Below are 13,112 nucleotides of genomic sequence, written 5' to 3'. Positions count from 1 at the left end.
CGCAGGGGAAAGGGAGGTAAAAAGACAAAACGTTATTCCCCCCACAGTCGCCGCTACGGTTATTTCCCCCGAGCGAGCGCTGATGGGCTCACTCTTTTTTTTTTTTACTTGTTTGAAAAGATATGGCGCGGAAGGAGAGGCAGATGAGGTGAAGACTCCGGGAAGAGACGACAGGTGGGCGGGAAAGAACAAATAAACAAACCACAAGAGTGCTTAACGGTGGCGGGTGAGCGCCGCGTCGCTTACAAATGTTTTCCGGATGAAATGCGCAAAACAAATCGCGCGAGATGCCTTCCCATTCATGAGATGGACCCAGAGACATGACAACTGAATACAGTAAGTAGCATTCATAATTGCCACAACATGGCGCCAAAGCACTACTTTTCTATGTATTTGTCTAATAGTAGTCTTTACTCCCAACTTCAACATAGTTCCATACATTATTGTTGTCTGGAAATTTTGCACAGGATTTATTTAATTAAGTAAATGGTAGTTTGGTTTAATATTTCAATTAAAATTGATTAAAATCGTAATTGTCCAGAATGACTGAAGGGGGGGGGGGGGTGCAATGGTCGATCGAGATTTTTTTTTTTTTACCATAATCGCTCAGCCCCACCGCAATTATAAAACTGAGGGGTGAGGCACAAATTATTTACAGTATTCATGGTAGGGCTCTGTCTCAATCTTCCGCGAATAGAAAAGTAGTGCTTTGGCACCATTGTGTGGCAACTATAGGCAATTATGAATCTTACAATGGTGCATCAGTTACTTGTGGATTATCACTATTTGTGGCAGAGCTCTGTCCTTATCCCCAGTGAATGCCACCAAAGCCTTCTGTATTATAAAAGTAGTGCTTTGGCACCATCTTGTGGCAGGTTAAACTCGGCTCCTCCTGAACAGGCAAAGTTGAAAGTCTCCCAAGTCGATGTATCACTTACGCCTTTCCTTTAAACCATGGCTTTGGTGCCATCTTGAGGCCAGCATTATAGAAAGCACAAACACTACGAATAACTGAGGACCAGAGAATACAAACACAAATGGGATTGTAAAATAAGGGGAGGGTTGACTGCAGTTTGTAACGGGATGGTTGTGGAGGAAGCAGACAGAAGATGTGGGCTGCAAGGAGAGAGGAAGGGCAGGCGTCTTGAATACAAATGGCCGCCCTGCAGCCTGCCCGGGCCTCCCTCCATGGCGCTACAGGCTGGTAATGACTACACAACTCTCAGCTGCCTCTAATGAAAATGACTTCCAATTCCCTGCTCACTGTATCGATTGTGTTTTCATTTTTAGAAAATGAATATGGGGGTGATCGGGCTCGTCTCCAAAGGTGAGGTGGGAGGTAGTTGCGTTGAAGCGTTATGGGGAACAGGACAATCCTTGGTCATATATTGGTTAAGGTTCTTTAATTTCAAATGGGTCCAGTTGTACCAACTTCCTTTCGATTTTGGCTTGCCAATATGCATTCTGGTAAATTCCAGTCTCCCTGGAAGAACTATCTTGTTGGTGAACTCTTTTGGTCCAGAGCGTTGTTTAGAGATGATGATCACTCAAGTCTAAAACGGAATAACCTCCCTGGAAGAAGGTAATCATCTGGTCCTTTTGAATCCAGAGATCATGAGACACATCCAAGATGAAGATGAGTCTCTTGCTTGGATCTCACTCTGGTCATAGGACCAGGTTAAAGTTTTGATTGAATAAGGTTCCTTATCCAGTTACAGAAACTCATAGTTTTCCCACAAATCACCCCTTAACATTTTTTAGTTCACCTGAAATGTAGTCATTTTGTTCTCTCTGACGCAGAGCTAATTGCAGATCCGGGTAAGACGTGACTTCAGCTCCTACATAATAAGCACAACAACAGTGCAAGCATTTAAGTTGTGATTGGCGTTATACTGTATTGCGTTCTCTCAAGGTCTCAGGGCTCCCAAGGGAATAGTCTTGTCACCGTTGCCACATAACTGCCACATTCACATCTCCTGATGATGACTTTGTTCCAGTTCAAATTTGAACTGCCTTGTCAACAAACTGCTGCGACAGACACCAGACGCAGCAGCTGTCTTGATGTTTGAAGTGTTTGTCAGGGCCCCACCACTCCGCCTTCTGGCCCTAATAGCTTTGTTTGTACTTCATTATGTTTCATACCGCAAACACCCACACCATGTAAACAAATGACAACTTTTTAAAAGGCTTTCACGCACAGAATCATCATCGTTCCGGCGAGCAACAATGACTTCGCCACCTTTGAGAATTGAGCGTTAAGACACTCATACACTAACCAGTGATGTGATCGGTAGTGATAGGCCGAATGTGGACACACTGTTCGCTCTCCAGTGTTAAACCATTAAGAATCTCTCAGTAATGTGCGCTGGTTGCCTCCCTGGTGAGGCGTTCCAGGCATGTCCAACCAGGAGGAGTCCTTAGGGAAGACCGAGAATACACTGGAGGGACTACTCTATCGCTCTTAGGTGTTCTGAGAACCTCTTGGTGTTCTGGTCCTTCTTGTGAGCTGGGGCCGGATAAGTAGAGGATAATAAATGGATAAATGTCTAAGCTTATGCCTCAGTCTCCCTCATCACTGTCCCGCATGTCCCCTGATCACTAACTCCGTGTTGCTGGAATGTCCAACCAGGAGGTGGCCTGGGTTGCCAGAGACACGGACCATCTGGGCTTTCATGTTTAGACTACGGCCCATGATATTGACAGATGAATGTATGGCTAGGACAAGGTCGATGGGACCTACAAAGATAGCAACTTCACACCCGTTCCACATTGACAAGCCAGTAAAAAGGCAGCATAAACCACAATCGCCCACTTCCAGGTTCCAGCAGTCCCGCTGGAGAGGATTTGGAACCCAACAGCAGCCATTCGACAGTCTTTTATAACCACAGTACAGAGCAGACTTCGCCTTTCGCTGGCTGGAAGATCCGAACCATTCCGTTTGCTCATTATGCACCCGTGAATGTTAAGTGAGAAAGCGGTTGACCTCAGGACGGGATCAGTCGCTCTTTGGTTCTTTCGGTCTTTCATCTTGGTTCACACTCTTCCTCACTGGCACTGCAAGGGTTTCCCTCATACGGAGCCGGTACACGGTAAAGTGTCTCGTGCTCTACATTGTTGGTATCAAAGTCACATTCTACTCTGCTGGTTTTACTGATGCTTTGCTTGTACAGTATAATTCTGCCCCCCCCCCCCCCCCCCGCATATACTGTACATATAAATTAGTCCTGTCAAGTTTCGAGTTAAAGCTTTAACTCTGCAGTTAACTCTGGAGTTAAAGCTATAACTTTGACAGTACTGATACAAATAAACTTTTCAAAACACTTTACAATTTGGTTTTTAACATTTTCATTTTCATTCAATTTCAACCAATCAATAGAAGCAAGTGTCGAGTTGCTCTACCACTTCCTTGTGGTTGATACCAAAGAAAATGCTATGGGGAATGTGTGCTGTGTATTAAACTAACACAAAATTTCATTTCTATTTTTGGAAATCTTTCTTTTATAAATGTGTATAAAAGGTGCCAAGGCTTCTGATTTTGACATTTGACAAATAAAAGGATCACGTCAATTCATGAGCGGTCTGTGATTTATTTGTTTTAATATTACCAACAAAATTGCTAATACTCTATATGAGTATCTCAATAAATTAGAATTTTTAAATCAGGGAGAACTAAATTTATTTCAGTAGTTCAACTCAAAGTGAAACTCATGTAATATGTAGATTGACTATACAGTGAAATATTCCAGGATTTTTTTATTTTAATAATTTCGAGGATGGGAGCTTGCAGCTAACAAAAAAAAAATCATCAACTGATGAAAGAATAATATGACATAAGCTACACTCACGTTTATTTTAAATGTAGAAGTCAGAATTGGCCTTCTGAAAATTATTCTCAGAATGAATCTGTAAAATACAAGTTTCCCCTTTTGGACTACTGAAATAAATGATCTCAACAACATAATTCCCTAAAGCCATTTTAACCTATCATAATATCAATAAAAAGACATAATATAGACACAAATAGAGGGGACTATATTCCTCTTTTTTGTTGCGTTTTTTCTCGTTTTCCGAAAAGATTGCTATTTGGCTAACAAAAGATTTTTTTGTACGATGTTCTAATGTTTGGTTCCACTGTACGTATCTGTGTTTACATCCCATCAATTCAGGGTCCAGGTAGTGCCTATGCATGCGTTCATGTGTGCGTCGTACTGAGGTTTGCCTTTGGCCTGACACGTCAGCTCCAGGTTCTCTCCTTCCCTCGTCAGACCCTGAGGAAACTCGACCATGATCTTCACCTCGGGCTTGTCTAAAAAGGAAAAAAAAAATGAGAGAGAGTGAGAGAGATAGTGAACGAACTAGAGAGATAAGAAAAACTGGGCCAACATCACAAGTGAGAAATTATCTTCCTTCTACATCTTCCTGTAGTCCCTCTGAATCATTTCACAAGGGGGGGGGGGCTAGGGTTGGATCACAGCGCTTTATCAAACACTCTGCAGTATGTTTGCTGTTGTACTTGTTTCGGACGAAGCAACACAGTTCCATACCGTTTGAAGTGCATACCTTTCCGACAATCAAAACATACACACACACACACACAAAAAAAGGCAGCTGATCTGTGCCGTTCACGTGTGACGTGCCTTTCTTCTCGTGTTCTATTCTATTCACTCTTTCATCAGGGCGAGGCATTGAGTTGTTGCCATGAAGGAATGAGTGAGTACAACACAAACGAATCATCAGCTCCGAATCACATCTGGATAAGAATGAAGGAAAAAACAAACAAACCATTTTTTTGCGGTTGACAATTACACAAAATGGAGAATTGTGAAGTGATGATTTTTCAGGACCTCAGCATTGTGGATTCAAAACTCTTTAAAAAAAAAGTCACACATAGGAAAGGTCTCATCTGGACTGAAGAAAACCTCAAAATCAACCTAGTCATTGAACTGGGAGGCGAGAATTTGGAGCGCAGAAGCGTTAGAGCGTTTGGTCTTACACCTGCCACGTAATTCTGAGAAACTACCACCAGGTGGTTTGTGCATATACAAGCTCTGGAAATATTATTCTTTTCAGATTTTGTTTTTTTTTAATTAGCTTGTACACAAATACAATATGGTATCTTGAGATACGAGTAATCCAATTAACAAAAATAAGTGTATAACAAACACACAACTAGCTTAATGCTAACACACAATGGGACAAGTGAATGAATAGCATCAGGATAATTATCAGGATCCTGCAGAGCTTGCTGATGAGCTTAAATATGAATCAGCTGTGTTGAACATGGGAACCCTCTAAAACATGCAGGACTCAGGCCCTCGAGGATCGGACTTTGACACCACTGTACGGGATACACACGCACACACATATACTTACATACATAGATACTGTGCATAGATGCCAATACTCATATCTATGACGTCTGTCAGTCGTTTACAATTTTTTATTGTAATTAGTTGTATGATTCCCATAGTTAATTTGCGATTAATCACATGAATCACATATCAATCGTAAATGTACAATAAAATATTGTTCAAGTTTTCATACTACAGTAATACAACATAAAAGTGGGTACATATGGTACCAAATACAAATGTGGTTGTACATTTATAGAAAGTTATTTAAAGTAAAAAAAAAGTTAAAGGAGTGTGGAAGATTAAGTCATAGATTTGTGTTGAGCAAATTTGCCACTAGATGGCATTAGTTGGACATTGGTGACAGAAACAGTACATTTTTCTTTTGAAATTCAGAACAATTGGTATTTGGAACATGAAGCAATTTGTTATGTTCACTGTAAATTGCAATTGCAACCCGTCTACACAAATGCATATATTTTTTAATCACATTTATTATTGCTAAATTGTGTTATGGTGACTTCTTTGCACAATGTTTGTAAGTAAAATAGAGCATGAACAACAATGTTTTTACATCAATTGCATTTCAATTTTAACGCCATTTAAGGCTTTCATTTCAGCAAAATCTATTTAATGACTTTAAAATGCTTTTTAACGTCCCGCCGAAACCCTGTATAAATAGAAATATACAGTACATATACCCGAGTAATATTCTCCTCACTGAGTCGTTTGACTTACAAGCATCATCACAGGACAAATTAAACTTGTATCTCAAATCCACTTAAGTGGCTGCATGAATTTGCCTGCAGATTCCTGGCCGGGATCGGCTTGGCAAAGGCGAGCAGCGAAGTTCAACACCGTTGTTCCGACCTTGTTGGCAACAAACAACAATGTCTGGCCATCCATCTGTCTAAATCACATCCTGTCAGTCGCGGTGATGGACAGTCGACGGGGCGGAAAGCCAACGCCTCGTGCAAGCAAAGACAACAGACCGCCGGGTTCTGTTTTTGCGACCATGAAGGCCACGTGACCTTGTCCCCCCCCACCCCCCCGTCCTTGGGGTTACTTTGATAGCCCCGAGTAGTTCTGCCGGCGCTCAGTGTCTGCGCTTGATGGAGAAATATGCACTGCAGCGCACTGCGCCGAGAGACCCGCATACTGCCACTTCGGAGGGAAATGAAATGGCGCGTATTGTATGCAAGAGGGCCGTTATCATTATGCTAACTGAATTATTTGCTTTATTGCGCGCAGGCACTCGAGACGGGCGCTATCCATCTCGGCACGGCCGGCTGACCTTAAGGGAGAAAACAAGCAGGCAGCCGAGCCAAACGGCTTTGATTTGCTTACACGTAAGAAGAACCATTACGGGCTTGATGCCGTCCCCAGACAACGAGCTTTCTTAGCTCTGCTTTTACTACACAACACGCAAACACACACGATTTGCTCACGCAGGAGGTAATTCAAATGCAAATCACCTTGCCTGGCAATCAGTAATCAGTGCATAAAACTTGCGCTGTGCGGTAACGGGGTTGGGAGTTTATACGGCTTACACAATCAACAATGCCCCCCCACCCCATTTTCTACTTTTTTTTTTTTGTCTGTCACTGCGTGTTCCCGCACGTTGAAAAGACAAAAAGGCATGATTGCCGCTATCCAGTAAAAATCTCCAAAGTTTGTGTGTAAACAGTAATTTCTTCATTTTGTGATAACAACAGTTAGCGTAGACGTCTGCCTCACAGTTCTGAGGTTCTGGGTTTGAATGTTAAGACTGCCATTGTTGTGACCCTAATCAAAAAAATTGATGAATAGTCCTGGTAAAGTGTCAAATGTGTTGTTTTTTATAGCAATAGAACACAATTTTCTGTGGGCCTTGCAAAATCAGTCAAAATCCAGCCGGGAGCAAAGGGGGTTTTCCTTGAGTAAAAATGGCTGCGAGTGAATGAGTTAATGATACCCCAGTTGGAGGTCACTGTAAAACTAAACACACGGCAATAAGAATTACATCCACTGTGTATTTAAATACAAAACATGCTTAGTTTTTAAAACATTGCTAGCCTCGCGCTAATTTCAAAGTGAATGGAGGATCCCATTCAAATGCTTGGAAGTTAGCATCGACTTTGGGAGTGTTTTTCCTTCAAATAACGAATATCCACAACACAAATGCTGTGGGAACACATACTCACCGGTAAGATAACACTACGTTAAGGCACACATTTTTCCCAATCTGTGAAAAACGAGTTATTTTAATAGAATTCAATCGCATGTTATATTAAAAATAATCGGCAGATTAATTGATAATCTGTATTTTTTCTGCCAAAAATTGGTATTGGCATCGGTTACAAAAAATGCAGATGGGTCGGGCCCTACTTTTAACCCTACAACAAAACTATTTCTTGTGGAAAAACGTAATTCGACCAAAGTGAAGGTCAAGCTGAAACAAATTGTTTTACATCTTACAGAATTGCCCTGAAAAAAGCACAAGCTCAGTTAACCGCTAAAAGGTAGCGGACGAGTACTTACACTGCACTTCCAGGTATTTCTGTACTTGGAAGTCTTTGACTGCGGGGTGATCCACGATGCAAACCACGGGTACGCCGTCGTCCTCTTTGTCGACGGTGAACGTGAGGCGGCTGGTCACCGTGTACATCCTGTCGTAGGTCAGCTCGACTTTGGGCTTTCCTATGCGGAAGACATAAAAGGACCATTTCAGAACTCGTACAATAGCGACTGAATACTGTCAAGAGACTACGGCTGGTGAGTACTTGTTAAAAATGTCGTGAGCAAAGAGTTTGCTGAAATAAGTGCTGCCATATTTTAATATGAACAGCTGCAGCCATCAGTTGATTTCGTGTGAAGAGTGCAGTGACACTCTACCCACTTGCACCTTCCCTCCCGCAGCTCCACTCCTGTCAACGTGGTGACAGCTGCCTCTTTGGATGCCGGCAAGGCAAACCTGTGTGATGTGCCGGGTGTAAAGGGAAAGCTTATAATGAATACGCCGCCTCTGGAGGCTTCACAGTCGTGCAGCCACCTGACACGGAGACCTGAAGGTGACTGCTGGAAAATCGGAATGTCTTTGAGACACATGAAAGTGGGCTGGCGACGAGAAACAGGTCTTGTTGATACCTTTCAAGTTCCATGTTCATTACAAATAGCTGATTAAAGATGTCAAACGGTTTATGACTGGTAGATTTGTTTTAAATGATGGCGTTCCACAGGGAAGACTTATAGAGCTCTTAAAGTTCTCTCTTTGTACTACATGTGCCATTTTTGTAATACGTACAGATCATATCTTTGGATGCGCATCCATAAAAAGTGTGTCAGATCTCGCCTCACATCAGAAGTTGAACAGATTTCGCAACAGTTACTCATGGCTTGGATCTTGACAAAATGTATCTGCCGTTGACGTTCTGATTTAGAAATTGGGAGTAGCTCACTGTGACTGTTTTGCAGAGCAAATTACAGCAGTTTAGCGGAACTTGCTTTCCGGTCTTTTGGACTCTCCGTTCCCTTTAAAGGTCAGATCATGTCAAGGCTGCCAGCGGCACAAATGCGAAACGAACAGTTCACGCGACCTTATAGAGCAGGACCGCTGCTCTTTTAATAACACGCAAGATCTGCACCGGTAGAGACGACTGTCAGCGAGGAGAAGCAGTGGGTCAAATTAAACCTTTAAAGTCCTTTTTAGATTGGAACCTCTGAAGTAAGTTGTCTTCTTTTGTGCCTCCTCCAATGTTCACTTGGACCCATTAAGGCAGTCTTGTGAATAGAAAAAAAAAGTCTTAAACTTAAACTATATATCTTTTTTAGCTAAATGTACTTTCATCCCTGTGCCGCTTTAGAGGCAACTAATGAAAACCAGCTTGGGGTTGTTTCCTAAGACTAAAATCTAATAGCTGCTCTGGTCCCTGTCACTCAGTGAGACGTCCCTCCAGGTGGCTTGGTCCCTCTTTTGCTATCCGTCTGCCTTTTGTGCGCGAACAGAAAAAATAATGACCCGCGTTGTTTGATCCGCTTAAGAGAGACAGCGATATCAGTGGTTAGCACATGTTAATAAATCACTAAACATGACGGATAAGAAGAATAGGAAAGATGAGGTGGGGGAGATAATGAGGCATATTCGGAGAGATGGCTGGATTTGCATCGGCGGGCTTTGGAACGGCAACCCTTGAATCAGCGGTGACAATTTCTTTCTATGCCTCGCAATGTAAAAAAAACCCTTAAAAGCCAAAAGGATGAATTCACCCAAATAGAATATATTGTACTATATGAATACTTGGCTCATCTTTTGGTCTCCTCTACGCACCTTGAGAATGTTTTCAATGTAGCAAGCTAGCATCAGATGCTCGCAACTAATCCCATGACCCAGTTCAGCAGTTTGTATTAAAAATTAAACAACAACCACATGATTTCTCTCTGTTGGTTTTGCGATGCTCCGCCTCGTAATACGTCCTTTAGACCCACGGCAACAATAGATACAATGGAACACAACACGTGAGTGGCAGAGGTGCGCGCTGAAGTAGCGTTAGCATTGTGCCGCGGTGAGAAATTGCAATTATTCCAATTGCACGTCACCTGATGAGCGCAGAGTGCTGCCTATTCTTGTCCAGGACAATCCAATCCTAACAAGAGCGAGCGCATGCAAAGTACAGATGGGGTCGATGAGCATTTAGTGTTTATTCCCTTTGTAAATAAGCTTTGTTTGAAAAGCTTAGTTGAAGAGACAGCGGGAAATTAAGTCATAGAAAAAAAAAACTCGTCTTTTGGCACATTTTGAAATTCAATGTAGCACTTTATGTCAGACTAGTTTGCTCATTATTATACTTTATTTCTACTCATATAGCGTGCATAAATTTATTAGACCACCAACAGCACGGACTTATATATACACGTTTTTTAATTTGGAAAATACTAATCAGTAAACATGCCCATGTACACTGTAAGATTTGTATGATTTTTTTATTTTTTATATGACGTTTCAGGCTTATGACTGAGCTACTGTATTTACCAAATAGGTTGCAGTCTGTTTCATGTTTGAACAGCACTGTAATCAAATATTAAGGCTTAATGTTGCATTAATATAACATTCTTCCATGCTTTAAGTGTGAACACTAACCCTAAGTAAGACGTTTTTTAAACATCGATTCGGCCGCATAGTGAATCGATTCGAGAATTGCGCACTGTAATATCGCGATATATTGCCGAATCGTTCTTTTTTTTTTTTTTTAACCCACCTAGAAAAAGTCAAGTCAAGTGGGACGGCGCCGTCGTTCCTGTACTCCAAAGATTAAGATTCCTTGTGAATACAAATAAGTGAAGAAGAAAAACAGAGTGTGCGTAGAAGGCAAACCAATGCCCCGGTCACGTTTATATGAGCAAAAATTCCGGGTACAAAAGTGATAATCGTGCATTTATAAATTTGGGTTTTTGTGCATGTTTATATGGCCTTTCAAAACCCGAATATTGCCAATGTTCAGGTTTTAAGAGTGTTTTTGACAGCAAGTAAACATACTCAATGTGGACTCTTTCAATTTCAGGGATGACGTGCATGTTTTTTTTCTCCAATTCAGTGCCAGGCGGTGGACTGGTGAACCACTGTCCGACTGGAAATGTGAAGTTTTCTTATATCTTACAATACCCAAGTGGATGAAAGCCTTTAAATATGTATTTACTACTATCTCTCCCAGTTACACTGCATATTTAGCATATTTGAGTTGTCAATGGCAGCGAGCGGTTTGAGTGGAGCCGCTTTATCTGCTTGTAGCAAAATCCCACATTCATCAAAACTGAAGTTCCCATCTCAAGTACTGCTAAGAACACGCTATGTTCCATCCACCATGTTGAACCCCATGACTATAATAAATCCAACTCGTCTCAATTGGATGCGATCCATAAACAATGAAAAATTTATCACAGGATAGAGATAAAAAAAGAAAAAAAAGAAGTGTGATATCGTTGTAGGCTATAAGTGACCTTTGCAACGTTGCAATCATCACAGACAAGACAACAGCCACGCTGACCGACGTAATGTGGTGGTGAGGAGAAGCCGCTCAGAGCTTCCGATGAGAATCTTTTACTTTCAAAGTCCTGACAAAGCCGCTTGGTTGCTCCGAGGTGGGAAGTGCCTGGCGCCGAGCCCGCTCGCGCCCTCGAGGTCTGGCCGGGCCCGACTTCTCAGGCTCCCGCTCGGCTTTGAAGAGGCCCGGGCTCGCTGTCACCCAGCCAACGGGCAGCGACGGGGCATCCAACACAAGGAACCAGCACGCGGAGGAAAGATCTGAGGTTGTATTTTCGCAATCTGACGTCTAGCTAACTATACGATCCGCAAGTAGGGTGGAACAATCACACACATAGTAGCCTAGCATTGAAGTCCAAATAGATCAATATAAATCTGATAGTTTATTGTAATTCAGATGAATTGTGTAAAAAAAAGACATGGGAAGAGGACCTGGGAAAAAAATAACCACAAAACGATTGCAAATTTTTTGTTTTTGTTTAGTGTATTTGATCAAAGGCTTCCATGCACATCAAGTGAGTTGCACATTTTTGACGAACTTACATCGACATCTAAAAGGAGCTCAAAAGTGACCACCCACTGTTTGAACCACTTTGATCCCTCCAGTCCCTTTTATTGCTTTGACATTTACTACCCCCCCCCCCCAAAAAAAATTCCTCTGAAATGTCATATAAAAGAGAAATTGTGATCTAAAATAAAATTTGAAAAAGTATTCCTTTTCCTGCAAGCAAACAATATGATCACACGCACACGCACACAAACCTGGGAGCTCCTTATCGCCCTTCATCCATCTGATGGTGGCGGCGGGCTTGCTGCTCATGGCGGTGCAGGTCATCTCCGTCTCATTGCCCTCGCTCAGGACCTCGTCGCGGGCATCGATGATGGGGCTGCCTGGAGGCACTGCGGCACGGCAAAAAAGAAAAGAAAGAAAAAGAACAGATGTTTTCTTTCTTGGAGTACCAACGACAAAGTAATGTGTACTTGAAAATATTCTGTCTCCACAGAAGATTTAATTGACAACATTCAACGTTTACGTACCTCCGAGGTGCTGTTGTTTTGGTTAGCAACTGTGTGTGAGCAATAATGTGTTTAATATTGCCAAGAGTAATTGCTGAGCCCATTTGAACTTTGCTGCTAACCAAAACAGCAGCACCTAGTCTCCCGACCTGCATATCCACCTGTTACCATTCATACGAAAAAAAATATGTCATGATTTCCTGTGAGTGTATCAGCTTTGTGTTCAACTAAACCATTACACACACAGTAAGTCAATGTGTGGGTACATTGAGATGAAATCATCATTTCACTATACAGTGGGATGGGAAGAGAGCCCTGCTGCACTTATCTTAGCGCTAAAATCCATGAGTAATTGACAAACCCCCATACATTTTTATAATTGCGTATTTAGATGCCTAAAAATGGTGGCAAAGCAAAATGGTCTGTCTAAATGAAGCTCCTCCTCTCTGCACAACATCACACCAAGTTGCCAGAAGATGGCATTGAAGCAACGTTTTATTAATAGGTGCGTTTTTCAGCAAAGGATAGCTTCAAAAAAATCTGTGAACAGCTCAATTGCGCATATAGAGCAGATTTTTTGGGGGGTACAGTAAACAACTTTTGTGGTCTAAATCACATTTATATAGGGTGCAATTCCACAGATGACAGCACACTTATTTAATTTGAGATGGTGTACATTTGATAGAAGAATGAAACATTCGAGCACAACCTAGTTTTTGTTGAAAATT

At 41.9% G+C, this 13,112-nt stretch overlaps 1 protein-coding gene across 4 annotated transcripts in view; it reads right to left on the bottom strand.

The window, feature by feature from the left end:
• Positions 1-13,112, bottom strand: part of cadm1a (cell adhesion molecule 1a) — a 260,393-nt gene that overhangs the window by 29,137 nt on the left and 218,144 nt on the right. For all 4 annotated transcript variants that reach the window (XM_086098647.1, XM_086098648.1, XM_086098649.1 and 1 more), the window contains exons 5-7: positions 12,130-12,267; positions 7,872-8,030; positions 4,210-4,306 (exon numbers count right to left, since the gene is read on the bottom strand). In XM_086098647.1, coding sequence (XP_085954773.1) covers positions 4,210-4,306; positions 7,872-8,030; positions 12,130-12,267 — 394 coding nt within the window. The remainder of the gene's footprint in view (positions 1-4,209; positions 4,307-7,871; positions 8,031-12,129; positions 12,268-13,112) is intronic.

The sequence above is a fragment of the Leptonotus elevatus genome, chromosome 16 (genome assembly GCF_054856555.1).
Source record: "Leptonotus elevatus isolate MCC_2025b chromosome 16, RoL_Lele_1.0, whole genome shotgun sequence".
NCBI lineage: Eukaryota > Metazoa > Chordata > Actinopteri > Syngnathiformes > Syngnathidae > Leptonotus > Leptonotus elevatus.
This window is presented reverse-complemented; position numbering and strand designations above follow the sequence as displayed.